This window comes from Sprattus sprattus (assembly GCF_963457725.1).
Source record: "Sprattus sprattus genome assembly, chromosome: 18".
NCBI classification, from domain to species: domain Eukaryota; kingdom Metazoa; phylum Chordata; class Actinopteri; order Clupeiformes; family Clupeidae; genus Sprattus; species Sprattus sprattus.
This window is the reverse complement of record NC_137916.1, coordinates 27,960,352-27,984,227: the sequence shown is the minus strand read 5'-3', so window position 1 is coordinate 27,984,227 and position 23,876 is coordinate 27,960,352. Positions and strand designations below refer to the sequence as shown.

Genomic DNA, 23,876 nt, shown 5'->3' with positions numbered 1-23,876 from the left:
GGTGAGTCTCAAATTGTGTGAAACAAAATGATGAAAATGGGGACACCTGACCCCCAGTTTAATTTTTGAAATAACAGCTAGATGTCGCCAGATGTAGGAAAAGCTACTCGGCTTGAAAGGCCGCGTCAGTAGGTTACTATGTGTATTTGTGTGTTCTCACTCTTGATGCTATAATTTCAGCGATTTTATTGTACTTTAGTAGTAATAATTAATGGAAGGTGGTACGAGCTACAATGGTAATCAATTTAAGTTGAAATACCGAGGGGGAGGGGCTGTTAATATGACAGGGTTATCCGGAACCCACGACGTAGCACGTGATTTGTAGTCAGGACATATTTCCGAATGGAACCAATGTTTTGTTTCTGAAGGTTTGGTGGAAAATGTATTCAACTGGCAATGAGAGTTTGGTTAAACAGGCCAGGTAAGCTTTGCTTTCTTTTGTCTTTATAGTGAGTTTTACAGACAGAGAACTCTCCCATAACAGTGAGTGAGAAACGGTGAGTTTACTTGCTATATATCGACCTAATGTTAGCTGGCTAACATCTTGTCATTAAGTTAATGTTACACCACAACATGACAGTAGTACTGGAAAAGACCTTTGCTGTTATTTTTTGTTGCATTTGACCTCCTTAGATATACAGCTATAAGTAAATGTCATTACTCAACGTTAGCATATGGTAAATCTTGATGTTCATGATGCACACTTATCGATGTCATTGTGCTGTATTTTGCACAGAGAAATACAAGATGAGGAGCTTCATAAGTTTTATGGTCGCATTTCAAAATTACTCAACGCCAACAGAGATCATGGAAACGAAACAATCGATTCTCTCCAGAGGCTCAATTTGATTGTTTCTGCAACGAAATATGCTAAAACGTAAGTTTTTAGAGAGCTGACCTGTCTTCTACGGCATGTCTGCTGAGATGATATGTTAATCTGACCTGTGAACGTCCGTTATCTTAGACTCCCACCAGACCTTAAGAAGAAGTTACAGACCTTGCTCCTTTCCAAAACACACCCGGAGCAGTTCCAGATCCTCTTCACGTCTATTCTTAGGGAGAGTCTTCCCCTGAGTACCCAAGAACTCTCTGCTGGACTAGCGCAGGACACCAGATCGAGCAGCTATGTGGCAGCTGTTGTTCTTTCGCAGGTGATAGCTCGTTTTCCCTCTGTTGTGTTCTCATTATTCTATTAATGCATAATATGCCAACACGTTAGGTGGCGCTGCCAATACAGGTTACAATTAGATTGTAATCATACAGGTGAATAGAAGGAGAATGTAAGGAGATATGAGCAGTTGAGTATGAAGTAAAGTTGATGAACGTAGACCTCTGTCTCCTCCAGTTACTATACCTACCTACACAACACCCTCCTCGTTGTTTGTATGCAAGATGGTGCAGGTGTGTGGTAATCATATGTGTGCATATGCAGGCTGCCAATAAAGATGACGTGGCTCCTGTCTGTCAGCATTTGCTGAAACACTTGGAGTCCCGGCAACCCGACGGGCAAATATGTAAACACACGCTTCCCATTCTCTCCAAGCTTATCAGCTACTCTCCAGAGATCCTTACAGAGGGTAAGCAGCAAAACACCAATGAACCTTATTTAGGCTGGATGCCATCAGTATCCGTAATTTCATCATCATATGTGGGTGAAGAAAGAACAGAAAGTATCTAGATGTTTCTTGATCTGTGCAAGAATCTTTGCTTTGTATGCAACAGTTAAAACGTCTAATGCAAATGTACCATACAACAGATCAGGTCAATCTGGTGAGCCGGAAGTTGGTCGACTGGCTGCGGTATGCCAGCCTTCAGCAGGGGGCCTCCATGTCGACTGGTGGCTTTTTCAGTGGCCCAAGAACACGGCAGGTAGGGTGGTGTCTACGTTGGTGGAACGAGCTGCCTAGCACTACCAGAGCAGGGGTGTCCCTCGCTACCTTTAAGAAGCTCTTGAAGACCCAACTCTTCAGAGAGCACCTCCCTTCTTAACCTACACTTCTACTAGGACTCAACTTGCATATACAGCAGTTACATTCCTGCACTTTTTTTTCTATTTCTTATGTTAAATAGTATTTATTGTTACACTAGGTCCTCGCACACACTCAATCCCCCAACTCACCTCACCAAGCATGTGTGCTTTCCAACAGCCTGTTCCTGTGACAGAGGTGGATGGCGCAGTGGCAGGAGACTTCTTCACCGTACTGTGTGTGGGTCATAGCTTCGGGGAGGACCAATGGATGAACATGTACGCCTTCTCCATGATCAGGAAGTGGCTGCTCACCTACGACGCTGAGGGAACCTCAGGTGGAGAGTCAGGTAGGTGAAGTGAACCTTCATGAGTAGTGTGGTTGATCAATGACATGTGTATTGTTAGAGTATCCCTGTAAACTTCCATTTTAGTTAAGGAGGATTTCAGTTGTTTTATTACAGTGCATATACACTGAAAGGACAATAACAAAGTTGGATGTTTATTTTTACTAGCCCATCTTAGTCAAATTCAGTTCATGCTGTCACAACTCCAAGGTAAGCTGCATCTCTTCAAAAGGTGACCCGTCCGACAACTGATCTTTGTGCATTTCTACTCACCATCAGGGCTTCATACCACTCTGAAATTGGGCATCTGATCAATCTTCAAAAATTGGGGGCGCTAATGGATGTGTATGCATGCCAAACCCCCCTTTGTAATTCTCTTCATAATTGTCTTGGGCTTTGAATTGCACCTTGATTCCTTGACATGTTGTAGAGATAAGTAGAGGTTTTGGAAAGGTGTCACCTTGTGCTTGGTCCACCTATGTATGGAGGTGGCTGATCATACTAATTCACCACATGCAAATTAATAAATTAAAATTAAAATAATCTTGCTGCATGATCTCTTACATTTGTCTACACAGCAGCTAAACATGAAAGACAACACCCAGCCAAACCGTGTTTTTTCTCTGAGTCCCAGCGTCTCTTCTCAGTTGTTCCCAGTGGGGAGAGAGTGTATGCGGCCGACTAAAGAAAAAGTGCCAATCAGTGGCAATTTTTCAGAGCGCTCCGTCGTTTTTCTGTGGCCACTTGGGAGCGCTGCTAGTTGAAAATCCCAGAATTTTTCAGAGAGGTGTGTGTTAGTGTTGTCACAATGATGCTAGTCATACAATGGCAGCGCTGATAAGTTGTCAAGGTATTGTTATCATAGAAACAAACAAGGCAGCGTGGGAGCGATATTAATTATTTTTTATTTATTTTTATGAAACACTCACTAGCACCAAGCCAGCGGTTTTCTTCCAGAACGCTATATGGACACACGACCTGTAGAAAACTGGGATGCAGACACACACACACACACACACACACTCACTCACACAGCAGGCAGGGTGAGTGACAGGGGTGTGTGTGTTGTTTCGAGCAGATGACCGGTCGGAGGTGGACAGCTCCGTGGTGTCCATGGTCTCGGCCACCTCCTCCTCCAGCAGACTCCTGCCCCCGAAGGAGAGGCTCCGGGAGAAGGCCTTCGAGTACTGCCACCGGCTCATAGAACAGAGCGATCGCAGTAAGTCACGCATGACTGGCCACCGAGTCACTCGCTGATTTTGTTTATTATCATACTGTGGCAAGCGCCATGCTCAATGAGCTGAGTGACAGGACTGCAGAGCAGTCAGTTCCCCTCCTGGTGACTGTAGAGGGATGGCAGGTTGGTGTGAAATGTCATTGGGTCTTAATGGCAGGTTGGTGTGAAATGTCATTGGGTCTTGATGGTACGGAGGCCATTGGTTGTTTTGTCTGAACTCTGTCATGTCGTAAATGTGATCATTTTGTGTTCATTGCAGAGGCGATGAAAAGGACGGACACAGAGCTTCAGAAAGCGGTACGAGATCTTCTGATGTGACCTTTCTGCTTGTAGAATTTACACTGGGGTCGCATACCCCGATGTTGGGAACTCTGTTCACTTATGATCTAGTCAACTTTCTAAAACTTACACAACCCAGAATAAAGAAAAAAAGATAGTCTTTTGTTTCGATAAGAATAACGTGCTTATGGAAGCCAGAACATACGTATGTAATCATATTTACGATACAGTATTCCCAAGATTTGCACCCTTTAAAAAGGCTGATGTACTACAAGTGCCGGATTGTGAATAAAGAGGTTCTTGAGTATTTTCTGTGTGAAATTAAGTAGCTTCTCACAAGTGATCCTACTTCCTCAGTGCATTGTGGAGGCTGTCACCATTATGGACATCATCTGTAAAGAGGACCCCTCGTACGTCTACCGAGCCTTCCCCAGCGTCAAGGCCCTGTACGGCCGTCTGAGCGGGGAGCTGGCCTACGCCCGCGCTCTCATCCCCATCGCCCAGTTCTACCTCAACCACAGTGAGTGATCCACGCTGGTCCTCAAGTCAGATCACTGCTCTGCCGTTTAATGAGCTCTTTTCTTTCATTACTGGCGCTTTTGAAGCCTACCGGTTGATGTACAAGGTACAAAGTAATTTGTATTGTCTGTCAAGTGAGTGTTCTACCTCAACCACAGTGAGTGCTCCACGCTGGTCCTCCAGTCAGATCACTGCTCTGCCGTTTAATGAGCCCTTTTCCATGGATACTGTGTGTGTCACTACCCTGGATGGGTCAAATGCAGAGGTGGAATTCAGAGTGTGTGTGTCTACACCACCTCTGCCATAAAGTCACTTTCACTTTCTTACTGGTGCTTTTGAAGCCTACCTGTTAATGTGCAAGGTGCAAATTAATTTGTATTGTCTGTCAAGTACAAGAAGAATGATGGCTTTGATGTCTTTAAGAGAGAGTGTGTGTGTGTGTGTGTGTGTGTGTGTGTGTGTGTGTGTGTGTGTGTGTGTGTGTGTGTGTGTGTGTGTGTGTGTGTGTGTGTGTGTGTGTGTGTGTGTGTGTGTGTGTGTGTGTGTGTGTGTGTGTGTGTGTGTGTGTGTGTGTGTGTGTGTGTGTTCAAGTATGTGGTAGTTGATGGCAAATACACTTAATGCATGATCACAAGAATGTGTGTATAATGTAAGTATTTATAGTGATGGCCTTGATTTAAAGAATTGAGGTGTGTGTGTGTGTGTGTGTGTGTGTGTGGTGTTTAGGTGAGATGGCAGCAGTGGACTCAGAGGCAGTGTTCAGGCAGCTGTTCTCTCGCTACCCGTCTGAACTGTTCAACGAGCCAGCGCTGGCCTATGAGTTCGTCCAGTTCTGTAGAGCCAACATGGCCGTGCTGGAGGACGGAGTTGCACTGTACAGGCAGAGCTTCCCCAACATATTTAAGGTAACTACAAGGTGATCAGTACACCTTTCCGAGGGTCGATTTCTATTTCTTAAAAAAGCAGTATTTATTGTTACACCAGGTTTTATTGCTCTTAGCTTGACTGTTCTTGTACTCCCTTGCTCTTAGCTTGACTGTTCTTGTACTGTTCTTGTTCTCCCTTGTACGTCGCTTTGGACAAAAGCGTCTGCTAAATGTAAATGTAAATGGGTACTTACTTCATACAGTTGAGTTACATCCTTTGTTGACATAAATTCGATGTCTAACCTTGGGTACATTCAGTATGCAAAACTGAACACAAAATCAAATAATAAGCACTTATACGGTACTCTTTCAGATCACAGAAATACACACTTGGCTAGCGTTTCTGCATTTCTGCATGTGTTTTTCACAGCTTAATGTTTTTGTGCAATAGGGCCAAAGGGTGCCTGTTTGGGTTTTTGTAAGAATATTCCAATGACTCTTTGTGTTGTTCTCCTCTGCCTCCATCCTTGCCCCTCTGTCAGTTCCTGGCCTGGACCAGTCCTGCCCTGGTGGCCGACTACATGGAGCTGCTGCCCTCTCTGATGTGCCCAGACACGGCCGTGGAGATCCTCCACTCCCTGCTGGACCTGCCCTGTCTGGCTGCCACCCTGGACCTTCAGCAGAGGTACCCATGATGAGATAAGATCAAACTTTATTGCCACACAACAATGTTGGTGGTATTCTTTGTCATAGGGAGCTCAGGAGGAAACACAAGTCCACTGTTAAGTAAGCTGCTGGAATGTCAAGTGTGTTAAAACGCCGCAGACCTCCATGTCCTAGAAAGGATCCAGTAATAAGATTTATCTGGCAAATCTACAGCATTTGAGGACTACTTCTGCTGGTTTGAGACAGCCCACCCCTCTAACCCCGCAAAAAAAAAAAAAACCTCTGTGTTGTCCCTTTAAAGGCTGGGAAAGGGGTACATCATCCCGAAAGCCAACAGACAGCACATGGATAACCGTGTGGAAACTCTCAGTGTAATAACAGCAGCGCTAAGATAAACAACGTCTGGAATCTGGAAATGTTTCAGCTGAGGCCGGTGACCTGAGGCAGGCTTGGCTCTCAAACGGTTTCTGTCTGTCTGTCTGTGTATTACTTACAGCCACTGTAACTAACGTGTTTATTAACGCCGGGCTCTCCCATTAACCACTCTTTTATTACAGGCTTATAAAGAGGCTATGTTTTATGACGGACAGTGACAAAATTAAGTGTTGTATAAATCTTATTTTATGGAGGTTTTACAAAGTCTATTTCCTCCTGTCACTCAACCCTGAGAGGATGGTAGCATCGCCAAGAAAACTGATTCAACGCTCCTCCAGTGGACACAGCTGTGGATAACCAGCTGTGGTTGTTTGTGCTCGGTGCAGGTCGGCCTCCTACCAGGCCTCTGAGCGCGTGCTGTGGGACCACGGCTCCAAGGTGGCCAGTGTCCTAGAGGCCTTCCGGCAGCCATCTTACAGAGGCCTGTTCCTCTACATCCTCAGGCCTGAGGCTGGTTCTGGGGACACCATCGACAGGTGAGGAATATCTGTGGGGAGATTAAAAAAAATAAAAAATCTTTATTTATTTATGCGTTTATTTGAAAAGGGACAGTTCCCAGAAAATGTAAATGCACCGGAATTAGCTTGGTTAGCTAGTTTTCATCCGTTGTCCCTTGACATGGAATGACAGCCTTTAAAGGCTCCCATACAGACTGCAAGTATGGCAAAACAATTAGAGCATTCGATTTTTATTAGTATGTATCTGTCCTATGGATTTGCATTTGAGCTATTCGACTAGATGCAGATGTAAAATAACATCATTACTATTTGATCAAACTGCTGGTAAGATAATGTTGTTGCCTATTTGGACATGTGCTTGTAAAACATTCCTGGTAAAATATTGGACCACATAAAATAACAGTTGAGTCAGCATTTGAACTGCTGCCCTTTGTTTCCATGTCAGTGTTTTGCCAGGATCTGGTGTAGCCAACACTCCATTCTTGTTTCCCTGGTCCATGACTTGAGATTGCTACCATCTGGTCTCGTGTCTCATGTCAACATCTGATGTTGATCTGTTCATATTTATGCCTACAGAAATGGTGTGATGCCAAAAGCAACTTTTATGTTCAGTTGGGAAAATATGTTTGCGTTTGGTGAAAGAAGGTCATTAAATGTCCCTGCATGTGTGGGAACCCAATTAAGACCCCATTGAGTACAAAAAAACGAACCGTAAACATGGGAACCATGAATACTTTTCAAAAGTGTTAGGCCTAGCTGTCCTGTAGTCTTACGGGCCAGACATGACTTCTGCACTTAAGTGATGAGATGCACGAGAGAGTTGGTAACTGGTAAGTCCAGAAGTATAACAAAGACTCAGTCCTCCTTAGAACTTTTAAATGCCATTAATGCTGTACCTCTCCGCACCCACATTTCATTCTCTTTTCACCTTGGTTGTCTCCAGAGATATACAGTCCCGCTCAGCAGTATTGGCACCCCTAGTGAATATGAGCAAACAGGGTATGAAAAAATATGTCTGTGCTGTTTATCCTCTTGGTGTTTCACTCAAAATATTCATAAAAATCTTACCTTTACATTGAAGTTAAATTATTGTAAGAGAAAACAACGGTTGAGATAAAATAAATATTTTTTACAAAAACATGTGTACCACTATTATTGGCACCCCTAGAAAAATCTTATAATTGAAATCTAACTGAAGTATATTTCCAGTCATGTTTTAAATTTTTAAGTTCACCTGTTTAATTATGAACTCTTAAGAGGTTGACCATGACTTCCTGTTCCACTGATGTACAAATATGAGATGACACAGGCCAAATTCCATTAGTCGTTCATCACAATGGGAAAGACCCAAGAACACAGTGACGATGTGCAATAAAAAGTTATTGAGCTGCACAAATCAAGAAATGGACACACCATTTCACCTTGGTTGTCTCCAGAGATATACGTCTCCGTGATGAATGTATATATGACACCTGGTTATGCAAGACTAGAACTTTCCTCTATGTTTTACAGTGCAGCTGTTGGTTGAAACATATGTCCTAACTTGTGAAACCACACGTGCTCCTGGTGAAATGGTGTATGTTTGTGCGCCGCAGGTTGAAAATGCTCCATGAGGTGCTGTCTGACATGGCGGCAAGTCCTCGTGTTGTGCAGTGTGCCCAGGTCGTCCCTGTGTTGCTTCACGTCTTCTTCAACAACGTCACAAAGGTAATCAGCACGTCTGGTTTTATAATCTAATCTATTTATTTATTTTATTACATTTTATTTTGTATAATTTATAGAGTATTTTAATTTCATCTGTATGCATTATCACATGACCAGCTTTAATGTAAAATTGTCAGTTATTATTGTCATTGTATTCATTTATGTGAAATCCAATACAAATAATTGAATTATAATTGAATCATCAATAATAAATAATTGAATTGAGTTAATTTTTTTCGATATATATATATGTACAAGTATATATGGTAATCAGCACTGGACAGTGGCTCTGCTAAAATCAGTCATGGTATTATGGATTATTTGTGACCCCCCCCCTCCTGTAGTTTGCTGATGAGAAGCTCATAAGCCAGCTGGCCCTGGTCCTATTGGAGAGAAGCAGCCTGCTCTACAACATCAAGCAGTTTAAGATTGAGCTCTTCAGGTCAGTGTCTGGTCTCTACAGCTGGGATGTGTCCTAGTAACGAGGGTCAAATCGAGGCTCATTTACTAATTATAGTGTCAATTACCATATTGAATGCATGGTAAAATCCTCACCCAAAGTCAGTCGTGCTTTAAAAACCCATACAGATTTGTTTTTTTATATGTACTGTATATTCATGTATATCATTCGAAACCAGTCAGCACCTACCTAAACACTGTCAATGGTCACCTATGTTTTGTCCTTTTGTTGTCATTTCTATTCATTAACAATTTTACCTGACTTTCATGAAAGTGATTGACAATTTTGACATGGTCAAAATGACTTAGAGCATAAACTTCAGGAATGTGGGTTTCCAGGAATTTCATTCGGCAATGCTACTGTCATATATCACCTCTGTAAGTTGTTGTGAGTTACAGCAGACTGATTTTGCTCTCTTTCTCTCTCTCTCTCTCTCTCTCTCTCTCTCTCTCTCTCTCTCTCTCTCCCCAACAGGGTCTTCAGCACTCACATTCGTACCTTGTGCAAGCTCCACCCCTCTCTCCTGGTCAACCAGTCCCGGGAGCTGCTGGACTTTGCTGGGAGCACGGCCAACATCTACAGCAAGGAGGAGCTGTACACCAACGTGGTGAGTTCACTGGGAGGACAGCGCACCAGCACAGACCCTCTGCTGCCTCCAGTGGACGGGTGCTCACCAAAGACTTGGGGTTGTTGTTGGCTATACGTGGTTTCTCATATCTGCCAGTCAAATTCCCCCGCCCCTTTTCACTGGCTGTAGTGTTATGAATTGTTGGAGTTTGAGCAAAATAAGAGATATTACTAAACCTACTACATACCACAGTATTGTCATTACTGTTGTATCTATTTGGGAGAGGCTCAGAAATCTACTATGCTTTGTCTCACAGAGATTTGAGAAACGGTGTGTGTGTGTGTGTGTGTGTGTGTGTGTGTGTCTGTGTCTGTGTGTGCGTGGGTGCGTTCGTCCGTGTGTGCGTGTGTGCGTGTGTGCGTGTGTGCGTATGTGCGTGTGTGTGTGATTCTTTGTGTGTGTGTGTGTTTGATTCTGTGTGTGTGTGTGTGTGTGTGTGATTCTGTGTGTGTGTTTGTGTGTGTGTGTGTGTGTGTTCATCCATCCAGGTGTGGCTCATAGGAGAGTACCTGTCTGTGGTGCACGACCCCCGCTGCTCCGTGGAGCTCATCACCACGTTCTTCGAGGGTCTGGAGGCCGTGCTCTTTGAGATCACGCAGGTACGCCAGTCGGTCAGCCCGCCCTCCTACCCCCCGCGCGTCATCACCGTCCTCATGACCACGCTGTCCAAGCTGGCCTCCCGCAGCCAGGACCTCATACCCAGGTACAGGCCAAGAAGTGTCTTCTCCTCTCTTCCTCCTCCTCTCTCTACCGCCCTCATTCTCTCTCCGCCTCTCTCTATCCCACTCTCTCTATCCCCCTCTTATTCTCCTCTCTTCCTCCTCCTTTCTCTATCCCCTTCTCTCTTCCTCCTCCTCTCTCTATCGCCCTCTCTCTCCGCCTCTCTCTATCCCCCTCTTCTTCTCCTCCTCTCCTCTCTCCCCCCCTCTCCCTAACCCTATTGAAACATTATTGATCCCCTCCCATAACCTGCTTCCATAGCACCCAGTCTCCTCTTGTCTGGACATGCTACAGTGGTCCATGGTAGTTACACACATAAACACATTGCAGGCCATCATAGTCAGGTTCACTTCAACAGGCTCCTCACTTCCTCTCTCTCTGCTGTATGTCATCTCCCCAGCCTCTGATTCTCCTGTTTCTCAGTGCTGTCAGGACCGCCCATTGCTTAGCAACTCTGCTCTGGGGTAGTATTTCAACTCCCTAGTTCAAACCGCGCACTTGGTGTTAAAGACCCGAAAATGGATGGACTGTCACCATGTAACAGTATACCTCTTGTCAATCAAAAACAAGAGGTCAGGTTTACCTCCCCGTAAAGTGTCATGTAGGTCTCCATGTACGGTCACCATGTAATAGTACACACCTCTGTCCCCTAACCCCATCCCCCCCCCCCCCCCCCCCCCCCAATCACCCTCTCTGTGTCCTCAGGGTGTCTCTCAGCTTGTCCAAGTGTCCATGTAATAGTATACCTCTGCCCCCCCCATTTGTATTTTTGTACCGGACATATTACGCTGCCCATACTTTTCTAACTCTACAATACACTTTTCGGTAATACTGTAAGAAAAATAATGCCCTCCGTTTTGTATTAAAATCACCCTCTCTGTACGGTCACCATGTGTCATGTAGGTCTCCATGTACGGTCACCATGTAATAGTACACACCTCTGTCCCACCTCCCCACTCCAATCACCCTCTCTGTCTCCTGAGGGTGTCTCTCAGCTTGTCCAAGCTCTGCCCCCCCCCCCCCCCCCCTTTGTATTTTTCCACTGGACATATTACACTGCCCATACTTTTCTAACTCTACAATACACTTTTCGGTTATACTGCAAGAAAAATAATGCGCTCCGTTTTGTATTAAAATCACCCTCTCTGTGTCCTCAGGGTGTCTCTCAGCTTGTCCAAGCTGTGTAACTTCGCTCGCAGCCGGCTCGTGCTGGCCAGCTACAGTGAGGAAGACACGGAGGAGATCATCACCCGCGCCCACGAGCTCACCAACCTGCTGAAGCTGCCCAGCGTGGCCCAGTTCGTGCTGGCGCCCGCCGCCCTGGGGGAGAGCCCGCGCTGGCACAGCGACACCAACGCCTCGCTGCCCCGCGCCATGAGGACCATCAGCGGCCTCCTGCACAAGCAGTCCAGCTTCCAGCAGTCCGGCTGAGGGGAACCTCATGACTGGGCGGCCAGCCTGGCTCTGTGGACGGTCGTCAGGGGTGACAGCTGTCAATCAGCTGCGCCCCGCGGTACAGAGGACTGAGAGAGTGAGACAATGCCTTGGAAGGCTAACGGCGACGGCTGGAGTGGCCTTGTGTGTGTGTCCACACACACACACACACACACACCTGCAGAACTGTCACTGAAATGCTGTGGTGAGGGTTACGAGGGACTATGATTTTGTTGACACACACACACACACACACACACACACATACATACATACATACATATCCACTCCCCATAGTTACAAGCACTAATACACTTTATCTTCCCTTCGTTCTTTGATGTGAATCATGACGACAAAAAAATCTTAATGCACTTAAAAATAATTTTAATATCCAGCTTGAAATTACATCCAGTGCAGTTGTCAACACACAAAATAATGTTAACCATTGATTTGCAAAGGACACATAAACAAATAATTAATCTCATTTCATGATCGGTTGTAACAGTCATGTCTGTTGAAAGCTTCAAGGAGTTCTACCTGCATCTGTAGTGCAGATACTGTATGTGCGTACATGACAAGGAACAGAATCACAAAACTGCTCTACGCCATCTTGAATTGGAATGTTGGAAAAGATCAAGCACCATGAAATCACTGTGAAAAAAGATCATGAGAGAACAATTTTTTTTTAAACAGTGTTTTTCTCCTGATTGAATCTAGCAGTAATCTGCTCTTTGTTTACAAATCAATGTGCCTCATACTGTCTTAATGCCCATGGAATGTTTTTCTCATATGAGAAAATTCAGTCAGTTACATCTTATCATGAACATGTAAGGTTTTACCTGAGTATCGCTTGGCAGTACGGTGAGCAGATACAATAATACAGATTACCAAATAGTGTTGATTGTCACAAACATTTGAAACTGTAATGCATGTTTCATGACAAGCAAATGATGAAGGTTATCACTCTGTCATCTTTGAAACTCCCTTTGGATGGGCTGTAGTCTCAAATGGGCTTTTGTTCGTCTCGTGTTCATCCTGTCTCCTATAATCAAGGAGATGGTCTGTTTGTTTTTCACATGGTGACTTAGAAGCATTATTTGCCTTGCGCAACTAAAATAAAGACGTTTCTCAGTCGCCTGAAAGAGAATTCACGATGCTACTTTGTACCTCAGAAATACACGACAAAGGTGTGCAGAACATGAACAACCATCAAAGCAGGGACTTTCTTACATATGGCACTAATTTGGCATCTGCCGTGTTCAGCTCAAACCACTGAATACTTGTGATAACACGTCACCGTCAGCACTGACAACCTGCACACATGAACACTGCAGCGATGTCTAACGTCCGCTTAAGCAGGGGCAGTCCCTGTGACTTCACTAAAGCTGCTCTGCAGAGATATCCTGGCTTAGAGATAATACTGCTGTCACGGACGTTTGATAAATGCATTCTGTAATTCACCGATACATCTATATGTATGTGAAGATGGGTTTTACATGGCGGAAGTCAACTGTACATGATCATCCACGGAAACTCATCACGTCATTTCTTTTTGGGGCGAAGAGAGAGAAAATGTTCTATGATACGAACTCCGATGGAGTACACTTCCCCCACCAGTTTACCTTGACCTCATAGTGATGTGTGACGCAGCGATTGGTTGGCGGCACCAGTGGAGCACAAACTGATTGATAAGCCTATGACGAGGATCACATCCTACTAGAAAACGAAGGCAGTACAATCTCTTCAAAAGACCTCTGATATGGCTCTTCATAATTTAACATCTAATACGGATAACACATTCAAAATAGAATCTCTTCGATATGCAGCAATAGTACAGTCATATAGCTGTGTAACGGTCATGTCTGCACTACGATTGTGTCTGCAAGTACAGTGATTACTCAAGTTCTGCCAGTTAACTTGATTTTCTGAGAACAAAAGAACGATTTCAGTCAAAATCAGTGGTCTACAGTATTTGACCCCCCTTCTCAAATCAGTCATCTGGAGGACTATAAGGCTACGTGTGATCAGATGTTCTCTCGAGAACCTGTGTATATGTGGCCTCCTGTAGGACCAGCTATCTAGGCATCATTTGCAGCGTGTGTGCCAGAAAAACCAGCTGACACACACTGCTGTCCTCCTCTAGGTGGCCTGTGAGCGTCTCCGAGCCTCGCTCTCTGGGGCGGGGTTCCTGTCAGATCGAGAGAGCGTCACCGAGACGTCTTCATGTATCTGCTCCCTGTCGAGTACAGATGGGCGTAGATGGCGTAGTAGTGTACGCCCGCTCCTACGGCAACGAAGACGTGCCAGATAGCGTGGGCAAAAGGAATGACGCCGTCGCTCTTGAAGAAGACCACGCCGAGGCAGTAGAAGACGCCGCCCACGGAAAGTTCCAGCACACCTTCCCAGTTCGCCTGCAGGGGACAGGTGGGAGACATGAGTGATGACCTCACCTTATTTGTTGTGGTCAGAACATCACTGTGTAGTGTGTCAGCCTGATTCTGCTGTGCGCTCTGAATGCTGAATTAACGGACCAGCTTCATGGAAGTTAGGTTTTGATTCTAGAATTAGCTTTGATGTAACTGTTGGAGTCATGAACATTGTGCATTAAATAGCATTTTTGGCACAAATTGCCTATTTTATTTGAAACATTTGTATAGATAGCCTCACTTACCATAGACAGTAGCACCAAGGCAGGGACTACACCCATGGTTATGTAACAGAGCAGCTCCGCAATCTTATACCTTACATCCAAAACAAAAACACACATCAGATACTGAACTAAATATGCTCTTTTGTTTTCTTTAAATGGATTACAGTTGCAACAAAGATTACAATTAGAATAGGCCCATTTGGGGGATATGCTATGTGTTTGCACAATAACTACTGAAAATATTCACAGACCAATAAATGCATTACTTCAATATGCCCCTCTTGGGGGGAAAAAGGTTCCATTTAGGTTCTTTGTCGTGTCTCTCTAGGGTTCGAGCACACCTACGAACACAGTGTGCACTGTGATCCACTATAAGACTGACTATGATCAGAAGGTGACAGCTCCTCGGTCTGCTTACCTCTCATGAAAGAAGAAGACGTATGCGGAGCCGACGCAGGCCATGACCCACACCATCCAGCGCATCTGAGCGGCCAGGGGTCCCAGCTCTCGGAGGTTGAGCCTAGGAAACAGCATACCACACACAGCCTATTAACCAAACCCACAACACAGTCTGGGGACCAAGTCTAATGCCATTTTAAGTGTCTACTTCCAGCCCTGACAGTACTTTAACAGCAATCAGGAAAATAGAAACATCAATATAAGTAACGGATAGTTTGTTAATGGATTTGGAGAAAAGAAAAGCAGGGGGAAATGAAATTGCACTGAGATCATAGACCGTGTGTAGAATACAATGATGTGGGGCTGAACATGCAGCCTGCTCTCACCAGGGGGCATAGGAAGCAGCTATGAAGAAGTAGATGGCCATCCGGTCGCACATGTGAAAGCGCTGCTCCACGGTCCTGTCACAACAAGAACAAAGGGTTTCAGCAGAGCGATGCCAACCTTTCATCGACCACGGAAAGGAGCTCTGTTATTCCAGGCCTCCCCTGCACTGCCTAGAGTCCGCGGTTAACACTGGGCTGAGTGTTCTAATAGCAAAAAAGTGTCACTTTGACAAAAAAGAGTGAAAGTGTAAAAACAGTTACCATGGTTTATTTTCTTGCTTGTTTCTGCTCCAATAATGGATTCACTGACATGGAATCATTTCTAATTTGACAAACAGACTGAATGACGGCTTATTCAAATGAAGAAGTTCTGGTTCATTCCATGCCATGTGAAGTACCTTTGAGTTTTGTTTACAAACATCAGCAGAAATGGAAGACCTGAATTAGACATGAAATGTCATGTCCATGTGAGTCATTAAACCTGCAGGATGAGTGAAGCAGATAGGACAGTTGAGGTAATCCTTTGGAAGCAGTTCACCACAGGTCTACTGTCACTGTTCTCCGGTTTTTCACATTTTACTTTAATTGATGTGTTTTGGGGTTGTTTATTAATGCTTATCAATTTTAATATGGAATACATCCAATGTTCAAACCCTTTTGATGACGGCTGAACACAAAATAAACAAGTGTAAGATACAATAGGCAGCTGTTCCCTCATGAGCTGGATTTGAAGTGCATTTATGAAACTTTGGCTCAAAGAAATGTGAGATTGTTCACATCCTCTGGGTTATGCAAAATAAAAATGGACAATCAAGGGAGGAGATGTGACCAGCTGGGGCTTAAAAACTGAAGGTTGTCAGGGCAACCTAAACGGAAACATATAATACAATATCTCAACAAAGGTGATTTGATGCGAATAAACCTGTTTACATCAACCTTAGTCGCATTATACCCAATGCGAATCGGTAGTTAATCAACCCCCCTCTAGCAAATTAATTTCTTATTTGACTTTTATGCATTTACACTCAGGATTCCCTTCTTGAATGGTCAAAATGTGCATTAAGTTGGATGGAAACCCAACCTAGTGAAGTTAAACCCTATTATTTTTCCACTTCTGACTACTCTGCCAAACATTGGGAATATATTTAAGAGCAGAACATTTCTAGGGAAGTACATATTATATGTCTTTGAATTCTTCCTATTCAGTCCCACTATTTTAAAATCCCTCCTAGTATTTTCATTAGTTATGATCACTACACACGCAGTCTTTTGAAGATGCATTTTCAGGTCAACAGCCTACTTTTAAAAATGTGTTTCATGGAACAAAAGCATCCCACTCCATATGCCAGTGGCACAAAGACAATTACTTAAGACTTACAAAAACAAAAATGTTGTGCAAGGCTACACACCAAATAAGAACATTTAAACTACTCCAATTGTTTTCATATAGATGCCATCGCTTAACTTGACATCTAAGTATCATGTAAATAATCTCTCAGGATCTAATGTCTATGGGGGAAGAGGTGTCACCTGACTCCCTTCTTTGTTTTTAGTCAACAAAGAACATGCTGTCTGGCAAAAGTATGATGTCTCCTGCCTTAAATACTTCTTACCTCTTTGGAACAACTCTTGACACATTGTGTACTGTGAATAAGATTGGCCTAAACAATATAGCCAACCATGCTTATTGAAGGGCGGCTATAATTCAAAAAAGGAATTACCACTACTTTAACAGCCTTAAATGTAGACACACACACACACACACACACACACACACATATATATACAGACACACACACACAAATACAAACTCATTAGTTCTCATCATCAGTTTGCTCAATATCTAGGGCACTTTATAATGAGCATGGGACTGTGCGTTTGTTATATACTTCCCAGAGGGTGTGAACAGAAGGTTCAAACCTGACTGTTGCTATCTACAAGAGTAAACATCTCCAGGAATAGCGCTTATCTGATATTGCATGGCAGTGAAGTATGAAAAGGTAAGGAGTCAGGATGGGTAGGATGGTAGGACAGGGAGGAAGTATGTATACGTAGGATGGTAGGACAGGAAGAATATGGATAGGTAGGATGGTAGGACAGGAAGGAAGTACGTATAAGTAGGATGGGCAGGACAGGTAGGAAGTATGGATATGTAAGATGGTAGGATAGGTAGGAAGTATGTATAGGTAGGATATGGATCGGTAGGATGGTAGGATGGGCAGGACAGGTAAAAAGTATGGATATGTAAGATGGTAGGAAAGGTAGGAAGTATGGATAGGTTCGATGGGAAGGATAGGTAGGAAGTATGAATGGATGGATGGAAGGATAGGTAGAACAATATAAGATCAACAGGGGTCCTTGTGTAATCTTTGTCCCTTTCTGTGTACAAACCTGAGGTGACTTTTCTTCCAGGATACGGTGTGGAACATGGTTGACATGATGAACAAGCCAGACAACCCGCTGCCGTACATCCAGGCTGTGAGGGCCTTCCAGTGGTCATCAGACTGGAAGTACAGCAGGGACCCGCCCAGGATGCTTGGAATTATCCAAAGCTGAGAGAGAGGGAGAGAGAGAGAGAGAGGGAGAGAGGGAGAGAGAGAGAGAGAGAGAGAGAGGGAGAGAGAGAGAGAGGGGGGGAGAGAGAGAGAGAGGGAGAGAGAGAGAGAGGGGGAGAGAGAGGGAGAGAGGGAGAGAGAGAGAGAGAGAGATAGATGCACATTAGCACATCTAGAGACCTCTCGGTGAGCAGCAGGGGAAATGATGATCTGCTCTCTCCATTATCATTCAGCCACAGCACTTTGATTCATCAGCTATCAGATGAAAAAATTAAGTCTTCCTCCTTTTCCGGTAATTAAATCCCTCCCTGTAGCACTCAAGCACGTTTTACCAATTGGGTAACTCGCTTTGCATTAGGTCAAGGCGAAGCAAAAGACTGATTGACTGACAAAGCCTGCGGTTCAGATTAAAACCTAAGGCCCTCTGCCGGTTTCCCTCCGTCCATCTGTCACTCTGCGTAGGCAAGATCAAATATTCATCTGTCAACCCTCGCAGCGCCCTGGGAAAGTTACTGATTTCACCTCCCACTGTCAGTAGCAGACATAGCCATGTCTGTCAGATCACTGGCTTTAATGGGGATGGTTGCCTAATGCCCTCAACCGATTCTGCTATCACCCATGAACAACTTGGGAAGGAGATGCAGGCTTACACCACCCCACACTAAAGCGTATGCACACCGACACTATAAGATCTCTTCAGGCAAGTCGGGAACTATTTAAGCACAGACACGTTAAGGAACGCAGAACATCCCACTCTTTGTGTGAAAATATTATGTTAGAATCCTTTGAAAAAAAAAATGTATTTCATGGCAACAACACATGGGGGTGTTAGCGTGTTTAGTAACGAGGTCAGAGAGGATTTCTTCACTGGTCAGCCAGCATGCTGCGCCTCCACACTAGCCTGCGCTTTGAGCAGGCTCACCAGATGTGCTTCTGTAACAAGCAGGGATTAGCCTGCACAGGATGTTATCCAAACAGCACCGCTGCTGCAAGACCACAGGAACATGCTCATAAAAAAAGGGGGAAAAGAAAAAGAAAAAGAAAAAAAATCTCTCTGTGGTGAGAGGTCTATTAAAGAAGGAGCAAAAAAGACACAGACACACAGGCAAGAACCACTAGCCCTGTAGGAAAGTAACGCCAACAGCTAAACATCATATAACACCCCTAGGTATAAAGTCAACACAGATGTTACATCATGGCAAACAACGGTTTTGTAGGTGAATACATCCTGTATTGTGACAGTTACTCCGTCCTCAACTGAATAAACAATGCCCATCCCCTCACCCTTTAAGTTACAGTTACTGCCCGCGGCAATCCACTGTAGTTTTTGTTTTCAGTTTCAGTTACTCTGTAGACCACAGCCAGTCCACAGAAAGTGATGAAAAGTGCTGAGGCACGACTTACCCCATGCGTGGCACAGTTGGCAGCATGTTCGTACTCCGTGGGTTGGTACCTCTTGGTGGAGGGAACTCTACAGTTCATGAATCTAGTAAAAGACAACAAAACAAGAATGCTCTGAAATCACTTTTTTTTTCCCCACTGTGCATGTATTTCATGATGGCTTCAAAACCTGAAAGCAGTAGGCTGAAATACAGTAGTTTTTTTTAATCGATAAGAATTTACGAATATAAAACACCACATCACCAGCCCTACTTCAGTTTAATGTCTTATAGGTTTCCATGTTAATGTAGAGACCTCCCATGCAGATCCCATGCAGATCCCATCCAGATCGTTAAAATGGTTCTGGTCTGCAGCAAAGTGCAGCCCCTGAACATCAATCAGTTCAGCTTAAGAGAATAATCACATCGACAGTAGGTGAGGAGGGGAGGAAGCACTAAGCCTGTAGCTGCAACAACAGCTGCACACAGCTCACTGACAAGGCTGAATTTAATCCAACGGGCCGGACAGCAGAGTGTGTGTGTGTGTGTGTGTGTGTGTGTGTGTGTGTGTGTGTGGAAGGGGGGGCTGTATTGGACTTGTCATTCATAAGATGTAGTGGAGAAAGAACATAGTGTTGAAGGTTACCAACCTGTATGGACAGATCCCTGCCTCTCACACAACTAATTGTTAGTCTGACTGGTCCCTGTGGTTTAGTGGGTGATTTGACTTGCATGACTGAGGCCACCAACAGGGAGAGGCAGTGAATTCCTCTCGATTTTAAAGGGCACTTGGCATTTCCGCACTCCATATTATAGACAACACAATTTAGGAGACTTAACTGAGACTGGTGATATGTGAGAGAACAACAAGGGCAGGAATAAGCAGGTAGTTTTAGGATTTAAAAAAAAGTTGAATAAATATTTCGTTCTTTTACCCATGGCTATAAAAGCTCTTTAAAAAAAAGGAGCTTTACAAGCTCTTGTTCTCTGTGCCTCAGCTTCAAAATCTTTCTGATCCACATCACGTTATTTAAGAATTTCAGGGTGTTTATACTTGCTTACGGCCTTAGCAGCAATCAGCAAGCAGCCCGGTCTCCAGTAATCCAGTCTGGAATCTGAGGGTCTTCATGCCACACAGAGTGACTGGCTAACGGAACTGCCTGTGCGATGATGTCACGGTATCCATGACAACCAGAGGCTTGGACATTTTCTTTGTATTTGCCACTGCGCACACTTCATGTGTGTAATTTAATTTAACAGCTTCGGTTTTTTGACTAGGGTGGGGAGGCTCGTGGAGTGACAGTGCACAAGGCCTATAGAGCAACACACCACCTGGGGAGGCTGTAAATGTATCTGTCTTGTTTATTTGATTTTGGGATGATGCTCGCCCGTACTCCTGACTGTTTATCAGATGACGCAATCTAATCAGCAGTAAATCTGATCTTTATTCCCCACAAAAAACAACGGTTACATAAAGGAGTTACCGTATATATCTGGGACTGTTACGAAACAGGTTTTCATAACACATGTCAGTCACAGACTTGCATGTCTAGTTGTATTGTTCAGAGGAGTTTGTTCGATGCCACTGGGCAATGCAAAACCTGAACTCCACGTCATCGTATGGCACGAGTGGTTGAGCATTTCCGGAAAAGGCTCAGGTGTGAGACTCATCATGTACCACACGCTGAATAAATCCTTTCACATAGATGATCCAGGTGCCTTTGTGCAGAGCCAGTGTGAATACATTTTGCACAGTAATTAAATAAAGCACCAAGAGAGTCCATGCAGAAGAAGCCCTAAAGTGCTTTGATTTGGAGAGCAGATTTTTCCCTTTTCACACCAATGAGCTGTGTATTAATTTACCATTCTCTTGGGGGGGAAACAATCATAAAAAAAAAATGTCACAAAATTGATGGACACATTTACAATGGATAATTGGCTGTGTGTGTAGAAAAACACACACCAGAACGGTCCTGACCTAGAAATGGGTTTCAAGAGGTCAGACTTGTTTTCCAGGATCGGGGGAGTTATGTAGCATAAAAGACGAAAGAGTGATTTGAGTAGCGTGGTGTACGTTACGTCCTCCTCCCACATTCATATAGGATAAGGGGCAGTCGGACATCGGAGAAGATACACTATGCCTGCTGACCCACAAACAACAGCCCACGTACAGATATGCATGGCAGTCAAGTCATTTCCTGCACATGCATTGCACACATCTGCAATGAAAGCATAGTCGTGTGGAATGTCATATTACTACATATTATTACACAGTACTAAACTGATCTTCAACCACAGGTGTTTAGGAAATTACAGTAATAGTCTTAATAGTGATAATATGGAAAGACTGTACACTTGGACTACATCTACTCCCTTGGAGCCATAGCCGGCTCACCAGTGCCCCCCCTGACGACTGCTCAGCGAAGCAGAACAATCTAAATTGTTTATGCCTAGCATGCCTCCGCGTTGGCAAGATGATTCATGTAGCTAGTCTGAAGTGCAAGCCAAAAACTTTCCCCTCTGTTAAATCAAAGGCATGTTTCCCCCCAAGTACTGAACTATTCACGTAGAAATGAGAAGACAACAGCAACCTCTATAACAAATTAACTCTGGACAGACAGCAGTAGTGGATGCATGGTACAGAATTGGGTATTGAACATTAATGAATATCATCAGGATGCAACTGAATGAATGCAAATATGACAGTATCCGCCTTCAGTCGATGCCTATTTAATATAAACAGATCAACATGGTCAGTGGCCAGAGAAGAGAGAATGCCTCAGGTCAAGGGGACCCACAATAGCTTTGCCTGCCAAACATCCTCAGAACTTACCCAATCCGCCTGGGCCCACTGTCATTGTGAAAGGGGCCCAACTCACAGCCAGCCAATAATATCTGAGGTTAACTTATTACAGGCTGTGCTAATCACACATGACAGGGGCCAGGCTTGTCTTTCCCATCAATGATGGCCTTTAATGAACATGTCTATTCAGATGGGTCAGAATGAGGCGTGCCTTCTGCACTTCAATGAGATTACGTGGGTCTGTTGTCTCTGGCCTCGTCCCCTTCTTTCATGTTTATAGTGGACTGCTATCCTACTGCTCTCTGATTTAGGCAGTGCAATGATAAAAGCATCTCACTAGATGCCCATTAGTTAAAAATGAGAGTACCACAGACAGCTAAGCCACTGAAAAGCTAGAGAAATCCTAATTTTTATAATACATTAATCAGTATAAACTGCAGTTAGAAGTGTGGCTAAAAATGAAGGTACCAATAAAAGTAAGGAGGCAAACCGTTATTGTTCTACAAAAGGGAGATTCACTAGTTAAACAAATATTACTTAGGTGATATTTCTTTTAAGTCAGTTCCTCATAATCCATTTTGCCCCATTCTTCAATGAGGCTAATACAACGCTGCTGATAACACAGCTGATGTTTAGTGTAGGTGAGCATCCCAGGTTGACTAATGTGTCCATATCCTTGATCATTCATAATTCATAAAAATGTTCAGTCAAAGAGGGTTTCAGACCAACAGGTCAACAGGCACCATCTATCCTGAGACATCCATGTGTTTAAGAGGGATGGGAATGTGTGAAGCTTAGATCTTTCATGAAGCATTGCATCACAAGTCTCATGGTACCCAATCACTTCCATCTCCAAACACCAGTGTAGAGTGCGAGTATTGTGTGCGGGCGTCTCTGTGACTAAAATAATGCCTGTCTTGTCAGGGAGGAAATCCTGCCACTGGCCTACAAACATTTCACCAAAAGTGCCCTGAGGATGTTTTTCTCTTGGTCCCCCTTAGAAGGACAATTACATAACACTTACAACAATATAAACAGTATATCATAGTGTATGATGAATTGTCAAGGTAATTGATTGACCTGCTGCGAATCTGAGTTTTTACTATAAAGTGAATTTCTGTATTTCAGGAGCAAGTTCACTAAAGTGTGTATTGAAAAATCACACAAGCACATGTTGAGGATTTACAGTAAGAGGATTTGTGTTTTTAAACCAATGGCATTTTGATAATTAAGGATAGAATGTAAATGTCTGCATGTATGTGTGTGAGAGGGTGAGGGGGATTATTACATCTTTCTCCCAAACATTTTACTTTTGCTTTTCTTGGTGTATTTCTTTCAGTGCTTTACAAAAGCAGGGTTCGTTTTCCAGAAGTACCAGAGTCAACAGAATCAGGAACTTTGCCCTTTGTTTATTTGGAAGATATATAACTGGATGTGTTGATAACTGAAAACAGCATAGGAATAAATGCATTGGTGGCTGTGGCGGTTATTATATGTTGTTGCTGTGTTCTCTGTGAGTGTCTATCTAACGGTCGAAGTGTTTGTACTTGCTAAATGTATTGTGTCCGCTGTCTATCAAATTACGACTATACTTTGTTTTAAATATGCACCTTGACAGCACCAGGTCACTTTCACGCAAAATCCTGGTAGCCTAGACAGGCTTCCTGTCTGACGGATAGACTACTTTGTATGGTTTGGTAGCCCACGAGAGCATTACATTCCCAAAATGTAAGACATTCATAAACTTCATCATTTTGCAAAAATATTTGTACTCTGACAATGTATGTATGTCTCTGAAGCTCTAAGCATAGCCTAACACTTTGTTTTCAGGCTAGCCTGCTTAAAACTCACAACAGTCAACTGTCTTAAACAAAATAAAGACTTTTGTATGAGATACATCTTACCTTCCATACTTGGTCTTCTTAAAATCCATACTGCAAACATCTGAACATTTTATAAGTTGTACCGTAGCCTGTACGCGGCAA

The 23,876-nt window shown here is 43.8% G+C and overlaps 2 protein-coding genes across 2 annotated transcripts; one reads left to right on the top strand and one right to left on the bottom strand.

The window, feature by feature from the left end:
• Positions 1 to 343: 343 nt before the first annotated feature.
• Positions 344 to 12,805, top strand: ap5z1 (adaptor related protein complex 5 subunit zeta 1). The gene is made up of 18 exons (XM_080857138.1): positions 344 to 421; positions 737 to 877; positions 965 to 1,151; positions 1,433 to 1,577; positions 1,757 to 1,869; positions 2,148 to 2,316; positions 2,482 to 2,523; positions 3,392 to 3,532; positions 3,810 to 3,847; positions 4,187 to 4,349; positions 5,075 to 5,253; positions 5,757 to 5,899; positions 6,642 to 6,791; positions 8,369 to 8,480; positions 8,822 to 8,919; positions 9,412 to 9,544; positions 10,054 to 10,268; positions 11,443 to 12,805. Exons 1-18 carry the CDS (start codon positions 381 to 383, stop codon positions 11,714 to 11,716), a joined length of 2,484 nt encoding a protein of 827 aa, XP_080713264.1. The 5' UTR covers positions 344 to 380; the 3' UTR covers positions 11,717 to 12,805.
• A 764-nt stretch (positions 12,806 to 13,569) lies between these two features.
• On the bottom strand, positions 13,570 to 23,876 carry mmd2a (monocyte to macrophage differentiation-associated 2a). Its single transcript, XM_080856094.1, has 7 exons — positions 23,796 to 23,876; positions 19,114 to 19,195; positions 17,546 to 17,706; positions 15,155 to 15,229; positions 14,788 to 14,889; positions 14,391 to 14,460; positions 13,570 to 14,130 (listed from the first exon to the last, which is right to left on the bottom strand). The coding sequence occupies exons 1-7, from the start codon at positions 23,822 to 23,824 to the stop codon at positions 13,927 to 13,929; spliced, it is 723 nt and encodes a 240-aa protein (XP_080712220.1). The 5' UTR covers positions 23,825 to 23,876; the 3' UTR covers positions 13,570 to 13,926.